Genomic DNA, 17061 nt, shown 5'->3' with positions numbered 1-17061 from the left:
GGATTCTAGACCACCCAGCTGTGTTACCTGGGGAGTCCCAGCCTCCATGGCTTCAGATTCCTAACCTGCCAAACAGAGGAATTAGGCCAGTTAACCCCAAAGTCCTTTTATTCAGCTGTATCATGCTATGATTCTTCCAAGAGTCTTGGTGTGAAAATCAGATCACTTAACAAACCTAACCAAAGCAATAAACAGAAACATGTACGTGTATATCTAAATCTACATCTGTATCAGTCCTTTGAAGAAATAGTTAACAATGATAATACTTCCACATGTCACCATAGGACAAATGACTTGCATGAGATACCCTGCCTTTAAATATTGCTGTGGCTAAGAGAAGCTCTTTATTTTTAAAGTAAACATTTAGAAATCTGATAAAAGGAATTGTTTCTCAAAGTTTTCTAGGGATTTGAATTTAAATGAATCTTTAGGTCCCTAGTTTCAGTAGCATCAGTATGTGAACATAAACAACATGGCCACCCCATCCTAGCCGAATGCACGAGTCCAGACAATAGTCATGCATGCGGACAGCTTGTCATTGTGTTGGGCATATAGATGGTGTCAGGCCAAAGAGCTCTAATGACAGCATCATGCTTTGATTCTAACAGGAAAAGTAGGGATTTATGTTGATCACTCTGTTTATCTTCAATATTACATATCACCTTTGAAAACTGAAAAGGATTAGTAACTTGTTTCATGTATGAATCTGGATTTGTTTTGACCAAGATATAGAGAAATCTGAATAAACCAGAATTCTGGGGGTGGAGTGGGGGAGTCATAAGAAAGAACCTTGATTAAATCAGAACTAAAGAGAAAAAAAAAACTCTACTAAAAAACAAACAGTAAGGCAAAGCTAATTACAAAGTTCAGGCAACCCAACTGTTTCCCATAACAGAGAGAAAGTTCTGCTTTCTTGATCATATGCAGTATTCAAACATAGCAGTTAATTGGAAAGAGGTTCAGAGACTATTGGCAACCCTGTCATTTACAACCAGTTAATGATAAATTTGGGACTGGAATCTACTTTTCCTGTCCCTTAGGCCAGGGCTCCTTCCAGAGTGTAAAACAAACAAACACAAATGCCTTTAACACCTTGTATATAAGTGGGTGAGTCAGTCCAATTTTATAAACAAATTAGTTTGAAAAACAGAGTTAAACACTTTTTATTGTATATCTTTAAAATGAATTTTTAAAAGATATATGGGGAAACATTCTTTTAAAAATGCAAATGCAATATACCCTCTATTTAGAATTTAGTAATTCTGGGTATGGTATAATTTTCTATCTTTTTTAAAAGAATTAAATGATACTGTGTGTTGGTTTTCCTCCATGAGTCACCCCAGATCCATTCTGTGGATTGCTCTGCCCTGCTCTGGTTCCTGGATGTTGACCTCGCAATAGCACTTGCCTTTAGGCTTGGTTGCATTTGTCCACTGGGAATAAGGGAAGGAGAGATTAGTGTTTGGAAGAGAAAGAGTTGCTGAGGCATTACCCCTCTCCACTCAACCCCCATTCCTCTCCCTGCTTCACTGTCTGGCTGACAGTAGGTACCTGGCAGCTCTCTTCTAAGGCTTCAGGTTCTCTGGCTTCTGGTGACAGTGGTCCCTAAGTCACGCGCTCTCACTTATTGATGCCTTTGACCCAGCCCACGCCTCTGTAAGTAGTCCCTTCACTACTCTGTTTTTCAGTTAATCCTTTGAATATTCCAGTAGTTTCTTGCCAGGACCCTGACTGCTCCCTGCACAGAGTAAGAAGCCTGCAGGTATCCATGAATATACTGGTGTAATGACAGCAACTAGTAAATGAAGGCTCATGCCACCCCTGAATAAATCCCAGCCAGGGCCACATCAGGTCCTACACAACCCAGGTCTGCCTTTCTGCATGCTCTGCCCCTGTTGGCAGAGGCAATCTACCATGGACCTGAGCGTGCTGCCTCTTCTCACTGTGTACGTTGAAAATGCAAGACTCCGGCCGCCCTTGACCCAGGCTGGTTGGATGAGATTACGTCTCTCTCCAGGACAAAAAGAGCAGTCTTGCTTACCACTTGCCATAAATAGAGCAGTGGGTTCCTGATCTCGATGTTTCTCAGGTGGACACATCTCACTGAGTACATGCCACCCACCTGGCCTGTCTGTGTTGCCCTCCTGGGACTTTGGAGACAAAGGAAACTGAGGAAAACCTGATGCTAAATATTGCTGGCTGCGCTAAGAGCCTAACCCAGGAGGCTCATGTCATCTTCTGGTATCCATGAAATAGTAACAGGCTAATTTATGAGCCTGTAAATAGGGTAAAATCTCATACCCCAACATCTTCATCCACTACACCCCAGCCATGCTGGCTTCCTGTCCTGGGTCCTGTCTTCAGGATTTTGCACTTTCTGTGACTTTCATGTGGGATGCTCTGTCCCAAGTCTTCACATGTCTGTTCTGACTTTTCTCAAGTCTCAGGTCAATTACCTCCTCAGAAGCCACCCTCACCACCTGATCAAAAGTTGTTCTATTTTATTTTCTTCTTAACATTGTTTACTATCTCACATTATCTTTCAGTTGTTTGTTTAATGCAGGGGTGTCCAATCTTTTGGCTTCCCTGGGCCACATTGAAAGAAGAAGAATTGTCTTGGGGCACACATAAAATACATTAACACTAATGATAGCCAATGAGAAAAAAAAAAAAAAAACTTGTAACGTTTTCAGAAAGTTTACAAATTTGTGGCCAGACGGGGTGGCTCATGACTATAATCCCTGCACTTTGGGAGGCCGAGGTGGGTAGATAACGAGGTCAGGAGTTTGAGACCAGCATGGCCAATATCTTGAAACCCCATCTCTACTTAAAATACAAAAATTAGCCAAGCATTGTGGTGGGTGCCTGTAGTCCTAGCTACTCGGGAGGCTGAGGCAGGAGAATCACTTGAACCTGGGAGGTGGAGGTTGCAGTGAGCCGAGACCTTGCCATTGCACTCCAGCCTGGGCAACAAGAGTAAAACTCCATCTCAAAAAAAAAAAAAAAGAAAGAAAGTTTACAAATTTATATTGGGCTGCATTCGAAGCAATTCTGGGCCGCGTGTATCCCACAGGCCACGGGCTGGACAAACTCACTTTAATGCTTATCTTTCCCCTGCTGAAAAATAAGTTCCAGGAAAACTGGGTTCTCTTCTGTCTTATTCTCTGCTATCTCTCCAGAACTTAGATGGTGTTGGCCCAGTAAAACAGCATAAATGGATATTTAACAAGTAAATGAATAAGTAAATAAATGAATGAGTTTTTGCAATGTTACCCTTCATTGTGTGACAGTATACACTCTTTCGGGTGCCTCATCTGTACAATGGCAATAAGAAACTAATCTGCCTGTGTCATATATATTATATCACATATACAGTTATATCTATCATATAATTGCACATTTATGTATAATAGCATATTTTGCCTTATAGGTTATCTATAACAATCAGATAAGATAAGGTAATACTATCCTGAAAACTGCAAGGACAACATCATTCCTGTAAAATGCAAGTTTCAGTGTTAACATAAAAGTACACATTTAGGGTCAATCTTAACATTTTTGCTTTGTAATATCACTTAGAGAAATCACATAATTGTCATGAGATGCATGTTCAATGCAGTCAATTAAACAGGGAATTATAAAAAAGTGAAGGAGTGAAAGAGACATTTCTCAATACATCTAGTTCTAAGTAACAACGCTTTACTGTCTTCTGACCGAAAAGCAGTGCTCAGGGCCCATCCAGTTCTAAGTCACTACAATTACAGAGACGTCATGCAGAGATGACAATGCTCCAGTGATTTTCAGGGTTTCACCCTTACTAATGAGGTAGATTCCACAGACCATGCAGGAAAACCAGGCTCCCTGCTGGAGGCTCCAGGACCTCTGAGCATTCACCCTGTCCTCTCCCGCAGCGTTACTTGCAGTGTGCACCAAGTTTTGCAGAGCATCTTACAATGTGGGTGATTTGCATTCTCCCAAAACACATCTGATATAGTATTACAAGGGTGGGAGGTGACAGGGGGCTCCCTGTCTGAAATATTTTTATGTAGCCCCCACCATCTGGAGGTTCACTGGGGATCTTCATCGAAGAAATAATGAAGCCTTTCTCAGCCTCCTCCCGGCTCCCTACTCACCTTTCCCCAAGCTCCCACTTACCCACCTGTGTTTCCTGCCTGGATCTGCCGGAGTTCTCACTTGTTTCTGCTAGCCTTGTCCAGGGATGAGATAACTTGGGGATTTGAATGCAGAGACCGTTTCATAGGAAAGAACCTCTGCCTCTATTCAATGCCAAGAAGAAAAATCTCAAAATTTCTGGCAGCAGCGGCTTTATAAACTGTAAGGATTTACAGTCAGACTGGTGAAATCCCTGTGAAATTTTGAAGTAAATTATGTCTAAGAGAAGTTTCCTCATCTGTCAAATGACAATGTTGGAATATTTTATTTATTTATTTATTTATTTATTTATTTATTTATTTGAGATGGAGTCTCACTCTGTCCCCCAGGCTGGAGTGAAGTGGCACGATCTTGGCTCACTGCAACTTCCGCCTCCCAGATTCTATCAATTCTCCTGCTTCAGCCTGCTAAGTAGCTGGGATCACAGACACCTGCCACAACGCCTGGCTAATTTTTATATTTTTAGTAGATACGGCGTTTCACCATGTTGTCCAGGCTGCTCTCGAACTCCTGACCTCAAGTGATCCACCTGCTTCGGCCTCCCAAAGTATTGGGATTACAGGCGTGAGCCACCGCACCCGGCCTGGAATATTTATTTAACAAATATTGTCGTGGCACGTACTGTGCACTAGACACTCTCCAAAGGGATACACATTGCTAAAACATGGCTAAGTTACTAAAACACTACCAAATTACTAAAACATTACTTTGTTTAATACTCACAAGGCAAGCACTATTATTATCCCCATTCTGCCGATGAAAAAAATTGAGGCACAGAAAAGTGAAGTAACTTGCCCAAAATCATGCAGATGACAAAGCAGCAGGGCTGGAGTCTGGACCCAGGAAGCCTGGCTCTGGGGCCATCTGTTAGTCTTTGTACCATGCTGCCACTTAGACTATCACCAAAGTCATATGCTGTGCTAACATTCGTGATTCAGCTCCCCAAAAGCCTTCATTTTGGTCACACTGGAACATGAATACTCATAAAGTACAGTGGTTTATTTGGTCAGATTCTCTCTACTTCCTACCTTATAAGTCACTTTCTGACTAAGTGCAGGACTCGGGACTCTCCTGTGAAGCGCCTGGAAAGGTATTAAAAGCTGCCTCTTCCCCGAGTCCAGCGAAATCGGAGGACTCTGGCCATTTACTGGAGAGAATTACTAGAATTCTGTAAAGAAAATGTCCACAGTGCCCCTAGGCATGTGAAACCTGGAATCCAGATGAGCTTTCTGTTGTGACTACTCTGCACAAATAGGACCTTTCAAGACCCTGTGTCATGCGTCCCAGCTCTCGTCCTGCACCGGCTTCCCTACTCCCCCTGACCCAGGCATTCAGACCTACCTAGGCCCAGCCCCAAAGACTTCCCTGACCTTCGCACACAGCCATTCTGAAGCTTTCTCAAGTCATCTAATTACAGACTTAGTGGTCTGAGTGCCTCATAGTAGACATCAGTGTCACTCATGGGTAAACAGCCCACACCTAGGACCTGAGCATGTGGGCCTTCTTTCTCCCGTCTCAAGATCAGCAAGGGGGAATTCAGTCCCGAAATAGTCAACGTAAAAAATAACATGAGGAGGGATGAACAGGCAGTGCACACAGGATTTTTAGGTCAGTGAAACTATTATGTAAGATACTGTATTGGTGGCTGCATACCATTATGCATTTGTCAAAACCCATGGACTGTACAACACCAAGAGTGAACCCGAATGTTAACGATGAACTTGACATGATGATGTGTCAATGTAGGTCCATCAATTGTAACAAATGTACCACTCGGTGGGGGGAATGTTGACAGTGGGGTAGGCTGGGAGAGGGGAGCAAGAAGTATATGGGAACTCTGTACTTAGTGCTCAATTTTGCTGCAAACCTACAACTGCTCTAAAAAATAAAGTCTGTTACAAAATAGTAGTAATAATATGGACCTTTACTTCAGCCTTGTAAAAGGAGGCAAAAAGGAAATCCTAGCCTGAAACCACTACCATGTGGCATCTCTTTTTTGTCTTCTTTTTTTTTTTTTTTTTTTTTGAGACAAGGTCCCACTCTGTCACCTAGGTTGGAGTGCAGGGGCATGCTGTCAGCTCACAGCAACGTCCCAGGTTCAAGCAATCCTCCCACCTCAGCCTCCCAAATAGGTGGGACCACAGGTGTACACCACCATAGCTGGCTTACTTTTTGTATTTTTGGTAGAGGCAGGGTTTCACCACGTTGCCCAGGCTGGTCTCAACCTCCTGAGCTCAGGCAATAAACCTGCCTCACTTTCCCAAAACACTGGGATTACAGGTGTGAGAGGTGTGAGCCACTGCATCTGGCCTTCATTCTTTTTTGACTCCAGCCCACCTGCTGTGGTTGTGGTTCTTCTGCCTTGACACCCTGCTTTCTCTCTGGGTCTCTTTCTCCTTCTCTGTCCCTCTGTCCCTGTTTGTTCTAACTACAGGTCCACACACATAGGCACACCTCATTCCTAGTGGCAATACATCTTTTCTTAAATAAGTCAGTTGAGGTTCACTATCTTTGCTGCTTTCCTCATTCCCCTCACCCCCATCAACTCAACAATGTACAGACAACCTGGGCAGGCCAGTGTGAAACCCTCCTTACAATGTCAAATCGCTGGAAGTGCTGTCAATGCAATAAAGTGGCATTATAAGTGCAAATGTAAATTTGAATTGCACACAGTATTAAATTGTGTGGTTTGAGAACAGTGCAATTTTAATAACATTAACACAGCTTCCCATTAGGCACAAATTTTGAAATAATGTGTAGCTTCCACAAATAAACACTTTTAAAGATTATCTAACTTAAAGCTGACAGGATACATAAATTGTAAACTGAACTTAGACATCATCATAGCCTTACCATATTGGCCTTTGAACAGACATCCACTGTCCTTCCGCATGGTTTGCTTTAAGCTATAGAAGATTTGAATTCCATAAGGAACACATTTTTAGGCCTATATCTTCTGATTAAATGAGCAGAGTAGTTATACTTTGATAATTTTGTTTCTGCCATATAATTTAGGAATCAGAAATATGTAGATAATCACAACATACTATATTAATTGTGGCTTTAATATAGAATGTAATATTTCATTTTCTCCGTAACGTGTTAAGTATCTTCCAAAGACAGCTCATGTAACCATGTACCAAACAGTGCTTTTTTGGTTTATGTGACCTTGAACTTAAACGCTGGCTTGACGGTTAATGATGTGACTGCTAAGTATGCAGATAGTAAAGAAAGTACTCTCTATTGATCAATAATAGGTCCTATTTAATTGCTCTAGTATTGAATGAGAATCCCGAAAGAATTTTCACTTCCAGCAATGTTTTCTGACTTCCTCTTGGTGTCTAGACAATAATGATTTACTGAAATGTGTGGGGAGCAACATACAAAAAGGCCTTAAAAATATACAATATTTCTAGTTATCGAGGTAGGGGAAGTAAGAAAAAACAAAGCAATATTTTTGATTAGTACTAAATATCAAGATCAAGCCATTCTGATACAAATAGGATTTAATAATAAAAAGATCCCAATATAAAAAAGTTACATTCGATCAAGATGACAATGCCAGGGTGAGAAGTAAGAAGTTTATAAAATCAAAATGATTTTCTATAAAAATTTCTAAGTGCCAAATAATCTTTTAGAAAACAAAAATATTCTTGAAAAAACAGATTCTTTTCCATACCAGGTACCATGTTTCCCATGAGTATTTGTGAGTGAGCTTATCAGTTTCAGTTTTCAGGTAGTCTGAGAACTCAGGGCTTAGAAGCCCTTGAAGGCAACTCTTTTCTTAAATAGCTGAATCCTCTCATTTCACAACAGCCAAGAACAGTCAGCTTCTACTTGAATCCCTCCAGTTATCACCTTACTTTATTTGAGACAGCTTGGTTTGAATTAACTTTCATCTATTGGTATTAACTCAATCTTTTAGGACAATTAAAGAACTGCATTAATGAATGCTGTGGTTTAAATATATGCATCCCTCCCAAGGTTCATATATTGGAATGTAAACCCCAAGGTGATGGTATTAAGAGGCAGGGACTCCAGGAGGTGATTAGGCCATAGGGGATCTGCATTCATGAATGGGATAAATATCCTTGTAAAACAGGCTTCAGAGAGCTGCTTGGTCCACGCAAGCAGAAAAAAGAAGGGGTCCATGCACCCCTTCTTTCTCTTCTACCATATGAGAACATAGCATCTGTCTCCTCCAGAAGAAGCAGCAACAAGACATGATCTTGGAAGCAGAGAGCAAGCCCTCACCAGACACCAAACCTGCCAGCACCTTAATCTTGGACTTCCCAGCCTCAAAAACTGAGAAGCAGGTTTCTATTATTTATCTATCACCCAGTCTCAGGTATTTTGCAATAGCAACAGGAATAGACTAAGACAATGAGTTTTGCACAATCTAACTTTTAAAACCTCCAGATAAGCACAGCACAAGTTTTATTTCAATGAATTAAAAGGACAAAGTAAGAAATTTCTCAATTACCTGACATTATTGAGTTCTGTATAACCCGAAACATACATATTTAACATTTAGCCCATTTTCTAGGCTTGATAAGTAGGCTATGATACAGACAGTGAAGAGTATTGTGCCTCATTATACATATTGTCAAGAAAGTATAGACTTTTAGAAATATGGAAAGAGATGTAAGACATGGGAATTAATTATACTGATTGCAGTATATATTGTGGAAGTTGTAAATTCTTAACAAAAACAAAAATCAATCCTGTGTCAAAGATTGCATTTGCATTGTTATTTGGTTCTTAAATTTGCATGCAGAAAAATTCTTAATACGAGGTTCTTATGCTTAATACGAGGTTCTTCTATTCATAAGAACACCACATATTCCACCATGAGTTATTACTAGATTAAACGGACAACGAGGAGTAAAGAAGTCTTCTACATCATTTTGTGTTTTTATATACTATTACATTTACTACTTTCCAGACAAATGACCCATTTTACAGTCATCTCAATCAATGCCTTTCTGAAGAAAGGATCTACAACCCCACTTAGTTTTAATGGTCCAGAGCAAAATCATGAAGAAGGTAAACTTTGTATTTGACATTTCCCCTTTTCCCACAGTTGAGATTAGTTTATTTATTTATTTATTTATTTTTATTTTGTTATAATTTTTTTTTTGACACGGAATCTCACTCTGTCACCTGGGCTGGAGTGCAGTGGCATGGTCTCGGCTCACTGCAAGCTCCGCCTCCTGGGTTCATGCCATTCTCCTGCCTCAGCCTCCCAGGTAGCTGGGACTACAGGCGTCCACCACCACACCTGGCTAATTTTTTGTACTTTTCAGTAGAGACAGGGTTTCACCGTGTCAGCCAGGATGGTCTCGATCTCCTGACCTCATGATCCATCCACCTTGGCCTCCCAAAATGCAGGGATTACAGGCGTGAGCCACCGTGCCTGGCCTAGTTTTTTTTTTTTTTAATTTGGAAATCAGAAAGAAGAATAAGGAAGGAAAGGCGGACCAATTAAAGAGTAATAGCAGGTACCTGGTGTGCCAGGACAAGCCAAGAGAAGGCAAGGTCTAGATGGATGACAGCAAGGTGTGCCATGGAGCATTGGAAGACTACCAGGGTGAGTTCTCATGGGAAAAGCAAGAGTTCTACTTGTATCATTATTTGCCTAGGCTCCAGTATTCCCTCTCTCTTTAGCACGTACTTGGCTGCTGAGATTGGAGTTAAGAATGAGAAGAGAGGAGCTATTTAAGTTTGTCTCTCCACAAAGGAAAAGTTTGGATGGGTGGGCATCGTGGGCACCCTCACCATGGCCAGGAATGTTAAGGGGTGTTCTGCAAGCTCTTTCACACACACCCACACTCCTGCAGCAATCTAATGTGGTCCTGCAATCAAGAGGACCCTGCTCAGTGGCGGACTGTGTGTGATTCCTCTTCCCAACTTGCAAGACTCTACCAAGAGACTTCCACCTTTCATGTTGGTCTCTAGCTGTATCTCTGTGAGTGTTCACATCTCCTGCTCTGCTGAGTTCTTCCATTTGCTTCTTCAGATCCATTTTTCATCCTTTCCCACAAGTGAAGACCTTCACTATCTACCAGAAAATAATTGAAGGAGTGATGTGGTTTGGCTGTGTTCCCACCCAAATCTCACCTTGAATTGTAATTATCCCCACATGTCATGGGTGAGGCCAGGTGGAGATAACGGAATCATAGGGGCAGTTTCCTCCTTACTCCTTTTAGTCAATCAGTCTCATGAGCTATGATAGTCTGATAAACGGGAGTTCCCCTGCACAAGTCCTCTTGCCTGCCACCATGTAAGACATGACTTTGCTCCTCCTTTGCCTTCCACCATGATTGTGAGGCCTCCCCAGCCATGTAGAACTGTGAGTCAGTTAAACCTCTTTCCTTGATAAATTACTCGGTCTCAGGTGTGTCTTTAGTAGCAATGTGAGAACAGACTAATACAAGGAGAGAGAAGAAAGAGATTTGGGTATTTTTTCCCTGATTCCTGCTGCCAGTTTGCAATCTGTTGGTCTCCATCAATCCTTCTACTGAAGGTTTCTCCTCCCTCCAGACAGGTCTGGTTGTGGTCCCCACGCCTACCCCTTGCTATTTCAGGGTGGTCGTGGCTCACCACTGTCACTAGCCCAGGGCACAGCACCATCTGCGTTGGTTTCCTTCAGCCCTGGCGACACCTGTTTCAGTGATCTCTTTACTAAACTCTTCTCAGTACCCAGTTTGATTGAATCATCTGTTTCCTACAAGGAACCTGACTGATTCACCCTCCAACAGGAATGATCCATTCTGTCTTTTTTTTTTTTTTAACCTACCCAAATCCTATCTATCCTCTAAAGCTCAGCTCACAGTTGTGTTCAAACTCACCCTCATGCTTGTGCATCTACATTGACATCTCCTGTCTAATGTTCTCTAAGTTCGTACTCCACAACTCCCAATTTGTCCCCTGTTTCAGGCCTTTTCTTCATCTCAGCACCACCAGTACAGTTGATAATTTTTTTTTGCTTATACCCTTATTGCTTGATCCTGTGTTGGCTCAGCATTAGGCACTCAACAAAAGTCATTCTTAAGCTGGAGCAGTCAATCCCTAGTGATCACACCTTGAAAAGAGGTGTGAGTGCACATTTACCTTAAGAGAGTGTGTCACAGGATCACAGATAAGTCAACTAAGAAGGAATTAGGGAGATAATCTGGCCTAATCTCCCAATTGTGGTGATAAGAAAAATGAGGCTTGGAGAGATGACTTAAAGTCCAACATCGCATAGTCAGCGAGTGGCACATCTGGGGCTCAAAGCCAGAATATTTTTATTACATTCCTTGCTGCCTCTGATACAGGTTTTTTGTGTCTCAGTATCTTCTTATCAAAAATATACTTCTTCATATCTGAATTCTTGGTATAGCCCTTCCACTTCAAAACAGCATATATTTGTTCCTCCTGGTGAAATACAATTTTCTTGAGCCCCCCAGGGCTATTAGTCATTCATGCATTATCCTTCACATATCATTTTAAAAATTAACCACCCAGACAAAGACTGAATTCTGTTCTTCCCTGTATATCTGGGAAGGGAGAATAGAGCCCTTTGGCTCTTTACTTCAATATTCTCCGATAAATTCAGGCGAACACAAAGAGTATTCTGGTCATTGTCTGCCACTTCACTCATAGCTACATGCTGAATAGAAAAGGGATCAACTACCCACATTTAAAATATTCATAATTACATACTCTGTCCTACAAGGAGCACCTGGCTGCCAGCAGATGCACAGAGAGAGCTGCACAGAGCCGTAAGCTCTTACTCTGCTGAGGAATCCAGCCCTGTTATATGCTGAGCCCTGCAGTCCTGAATACTCAGACCAAATGCAAGCTCACAGTACATGTATACGGCACTGAAGGCAACTTCCTTGTAATGCTTTTACTGGCTTATGTTAGGGATTCTGAGCATGCAATAATGAATTTTATTTCCTACTCTTACAGAGAATGACAAGCATGTGCATTCATGGATTAGCCACCTTAGTTTTGCAACATATGAATGTAAAAATTAGCAACTGATTACACCATTCCATTATCACTATGAGTCAACTGTAAGACAACAGAGAACATGAAGCCAATGGAGTGCTACCTATGGCTCATGATATGACCCAGAACATCACCATGTGGGTTTCAGGCAATGAGTGTTCTACCTCTTCTCATACCAGACACCATTCAGTGGCGTACTTTTTATTACATTAAAGAAGACTCCAGGCCGGGCGCGGTGGCTCAAGCCTGTAATCCCAGCACTTTGGGAGGCCGAGACGGGCGGATCACGAGGTCAGGAGATCGAGACCATCCTGGCGAACACAGTGAAACCCCGTCTCTACTAAAAATACAAAAAACTAGCCGGGCGAGGTGGCGGGCGCCTGTAGTCCCAGCTACTCGGGAGGCTGAGGCAGGAGAATGGCGTAAACCCGGGAGGCGGAGCTTGCAGTGAGCTGAGATCCGGCCACTGCACTCCAGCCTGGGCGACAGAGCAAGACTCCGTCTCAACAAAAAAAAAAAAAAAAAAAAAAAAAAAAAAAAAAAAAAAAAAGAAGACTCCATACAAAAATGTCAGCAGTATCCAGTTGACTCATGGAATTGAGAACTGTGCATTAGCTGCCAATTTAAATTAATTTTGCTTCTTGAACCATAAAAAATAGTTCTTTGAACAAGAATTCATGATAAATACACATGTGTATAAGACCCTTAATCATAATTATTTTAAATACATAAAACACAGTTTAAGATTCTCAGCCTCATTAATTTCTTATAGTATAAAAGAACAAAAACAAATGGTAAATGGGAAAAGTATGTCATAATTTAAATGTATTATGCATGGTCATTTAGCTCATTAAGTAAAAGATTCTTTATAAACTCTAGGAAAAAGATCATTTCCATACCACCCAATGACAGCAAGCAACGTTCTGATTTTCTTGTAGAGAACTGGCACTGTATGTCATTTAGATTTTAAGAGAATACTACCTACAATTAAAGCAGTAGAATTAGAATATACTAGTTCCCCTCTTATCCATGGGAGATATGTTCCAAGACTCCAGTGGATGCCTGAATCTTCTAATAGTACCAAGCTCTGTATACACTATGTTTTATCCTATATATACATACCCATGATAAAGTTTAATTTATAAATTAGATACAGTGAGAGACCAACAGCAGTAACTAATAATAAAACAGAACAATTATAACAATATGCCAGCATCACTACTCTTACACTTTGGGGCCATTATTAAGCAGAATAAGGGTTTTTAAACACAAACACTGTGATACTGTGAGAGTCAATCTGATAACCAACGTGTCTTCTAAGTGACTAATGAGCGTGTGGCATAGACAGTGTGGATGTGCTGGACAAAGGGATGAATCACATCTGGAGCAGGACAAAGCAGGATAGCAGGAGATTTTATCACACTACTTAGAGTAGCATGCAACTTAAAACTTACAAATTGTTTATCTCTGGAACTTTCCATCTAATGTTCTTGCACCACCATTGACTAACGGTAACCAAAACTTTGGAAAACAAAACTGCAGATAAGGGAGAAAACTGCCTTAATTGAAATCATCTTGTGACACGTTGGGCTTCCTCTTTCTGAGCACTTAACTCTTCTTTTCTCTGTCAGGGTCCCAAAAAGCAGGGGACACATTTCCAAGGTATGACATATAGTAGGGGTTAAGTAAATGTCAGTATGCTCTATATCTACACAGTAGCCCTAATCCTCCCCATGACCCCACACTCTGAATCATCGGGGGGTTTATCTCCCACCCTCTGAAGCACATGTGTCTTACCAAGGCCTCCAGTACATCTGCCCCTTCTAGGTCATCCAGTCTAATGAACACAATGCCATCAATATAATGGATCAATGTAATGATGTTCAGGACATTAAGATGATTCGGGTCCCTTCAGATTATATTATCACAGAAAAGGAAGAGTTAACATAGCCTCAAGATAAGACATTAAACGTATTGTGTTGTCTGTTCTATGTGAATGTAAACCACTTCCGCTCCTCCTTTCTGAGAAAGATGGGAAAGAGCACATTTGCCAGATCTGTAGCCACACACCTTGTATTAATAATTAGCTGTGTTCATTGGCTGGGTAAGATACTCCTCTGGTGCAGTAATTGCAAGTGGAGCTACTACCTGCTTGAGTTGGCAGAAGTCCACTGTTAACCTGTTTTGTTTGTGGTTTTTTTGTCTTTTTTGTTCGGCCAGAAACTTATTAATTTAATGGGGATATGATGAGGCTCACTACCCCTGTAAGGCTGGTATTAATTGCTGCCATTTCCCCTAAACAAAACATTGCCTTTTATTTAGTATCTTGTTGTAATAGGGGTGGGGACAGTTTCAAATGCCTTCCCATTATGATAACTCTTTACTCTCAAGCCAAAGGATCAATGTTGAGAGTTTCACTAGCTATTGGCATATATATCCCAACTATACATATATATGCATATACACAAATATACACTAAGAGTCAGGCCTGGGCTTGGACTCCATTTTATTACCAGTCCCCATCTACCCCTACTCTTATTGAGAGGGTCACAATAAACCTTTAGCTCCTTAGGTATCAGTATCCAGAAGTACTCACGAGTGTCTGAGTACTACTCTTTCCCCATTGTAATGTTACCTGAATAAATGGCCATAGGTCCCTCTGGGGAAAATCTGTAGGAGTCATTGTTATATATATTTGCCATAATTTTGCAGGTCCTTCCTTCTGGAGATCTGGCCTCTCCCTCAGTCAATGGCATCCACTCTGAGAAGTGGCTCATGTCCAGACACTGATAACGGACTGTGATTCTTTAGAAGGATGCCTGCACTTAGCCTCCTTGACTTCTTTTAATTGTATAGATTGAGTGATTCCCTTGATGACTGTCCATCTATCTTGCTATGTCCAATAAACCATCTCCATGACTCTTTGTGGGTCACATCCCCCCAAGTACTATTATGACATTGCCGCTCATTATGATAATTACATTGCATCTCGCTTCTGATGTTAAGCACCACCATCTGGCCTCTATGATTTCAGGATCCCATCATCCCCATTGTAGTGAGGGAGCCCAGTTCTCTAGCAGCAGGTCCCTGGCTTATAGAGGAAAGCCACCACTGAAGTTCTCAGTGATGCTGGTCCCTCTCTGAGTGATGAATTTCATATCACTTTAGTCAATAGAGTGCCTTCTGTCCTATCCCTGGAATGTAGTCAGCTGGGAGCATTTGCAATGTTTTGTAATACATCCATTCTTGAATGTACTCATCCTTGGGGCCTTTTGGTCCTTTTCTCCCATCTTCCACACACAAGTTTTGGCTTTTCTATTTAGCGTGGTTCATAACCTTCTCCAGTCATCCAAGAGCCATCCTAGCCATGCGTTAGAAGGTGCAAATGCAACCAGCGTTTTTGTCAGGGCATTAAATACTGTAGACTAGGACAGTGGTCCACTATCAATATGCTCTCCCTTACCCAATCTCATGCTCTGCCCTACAAATTCATCATCTTCAGGCTCCAGTCCCATATGGATTATGTGGCCAGGTCTCACAGCTCATTTATAAAATTGTGCCTTTCCTCCCTTAGCAGGCTCCCTCTTTCCTGGACAGATTATGTTGGAATTGACTCTGTCTCATACTAGGCCAGGAGGGGTGGTGGAGGTAATTCCTGAGGGGTACATGTTGTCTTAAAAAGCATCCGCGTCCACAGATCTTAATGGTGGAGGCCTTATGGGGTGGGCATGCTAGCCTTGAACATTTACCTGCTCAGAGGGTTCCAGGCAAAAGGGATTTTAAGGGTTTTTTTAGTGCACCCACTCAGGTATCCCCTTTCTAAGACTCCCAACCAGGGCATGGCCTTGACATGATAGACTTTTTGGAGCTGAGACTTCAACCTTCTATGGAGCTTTGCCATCCTGAAAATTATGGCCTAGAACTGACCCTCGGGTTTTTCTGTCCTTGATCATAGAGATAAGAATCTCTTACCATCCTGGTCTACACGGTGAAACCCCGCCTCTACTAAAAAATACAAAAAACTAGCCGGTCGAGATGGCGGGCGCCTGTAGTCCCAGCTACTCGGGAGGCTGAGGCAGGAGAATGGCGGGAACCCGGGAGGCGGAGCTTGCAGTGAGCCAAGATCGCGCCACTGCACTCCAGCCTGGGCTACAGAGCGAGACTCCGTCTCAAAAAAAAAAAAAAAGAATCTCTTTATATGTTCCTAAAGAGTTCCTCTGACATTCACAGTATCTCTTAAATTACTGATTACTGACTCAAAGGCATTCACTGTCTTTCTCCAGGGCATGAGATTGCAGTCCACAACAGCCATTCAATTCCGCCATCCTCATCAGTACCCGTCCCTTCAGAATCTAACAAACCCTGAAATATTTCAGTGCATTCCTTCTACTGCTATCCCATCCCTGTTCACCACTGATAAAGTTATAATAGTTTCAGTGCTATAGAATGCTAGGGATCTTCCATGTTTCACCTGGCACCAGCAATAGTTTCCATATTGCCAGCTGGCCAGCAAGCAATGCGGCTCCAAAATCACATTGATTGTCTGCGTTCTCCAACCACTCCTGACACCAAATGTTTTGGCGATTAGATTCTGAGCCTGCAACCCCGTTTTGGAGAACGTTTATTCGAGAATGCTCAGGAGTGATATGTGTGAGGGAGTGAAGCCAGGCATATTAAGCAGAAGGAAAAGTTGAAAACAATGTTATTGTAGCAGACTCAGCCAATCCCCCACGGACTTCTTGAGATGGTCTTCAAATGTAAGGGCCCATCAGAGTTGGCCCAAATTGAGGCAAGGAGGCTGGCCTTTGTTTCCTTACACTGACCAGTCATTTCCCTGGGAGTTGATGAAAACTTGAGGGAATCAACTCAGTTAAGGCCAGGAGCAATTTC

The 17061-nt window shown here is 41.9% G+C and overlaps 1 protein-coding gene across 2 annotated transcripts in view; it reads right to left on the bottom strand.

Moving 5' to 3' along the window:
• Positions 1 to 1138: 1138 nt before the first annotated feature.
• FTCDNL1 (formiminotransferase cyclodeaminase N-terminal like) overlaps positions 1139 to 17061 on the bottom strand; it is a 92119-nt gene continuing 76196 nt past the window's right edge. For both annotated transcript variants that reach the window (XM_033230736.1, XM_033230735.1), the window contains one exon: positions 1139 to 1433. In XM_033230736.1, the coding sequence (XP_033086627.1) occupies positions 1411 to 1433 (23 nt within the window). In that variant the 3' untranslated portion in view covers positions 1139 to 1410. The remainder of the gene's footprint in view (positions 1434 to 17061) is intronic.

The sequence above is a fragment of the Trachypithecus francoisi genome, unplaced genomic scaffold (genome assembly GCF_009764315.1).
Source record: "Trachypithecus francoisi isolate TF-2019V2 unplaced genomic scaffold, Tfra_2.0 Lachesis_group13, whole genome shotgun sequence".
In the NCBI taxonomy this organism is placed as follows: domain Eukaryota; kingdom Metazoa; phylum Chordata; class Mammalia; order Primates; family Cercopithecidae; genus Trachypithecus; species Trachypithecus francoisi.
Note: the sequence above shows the minus strand (reverse complement) of the source record. Positions and strands in the feature narration are given on the sequence as shown.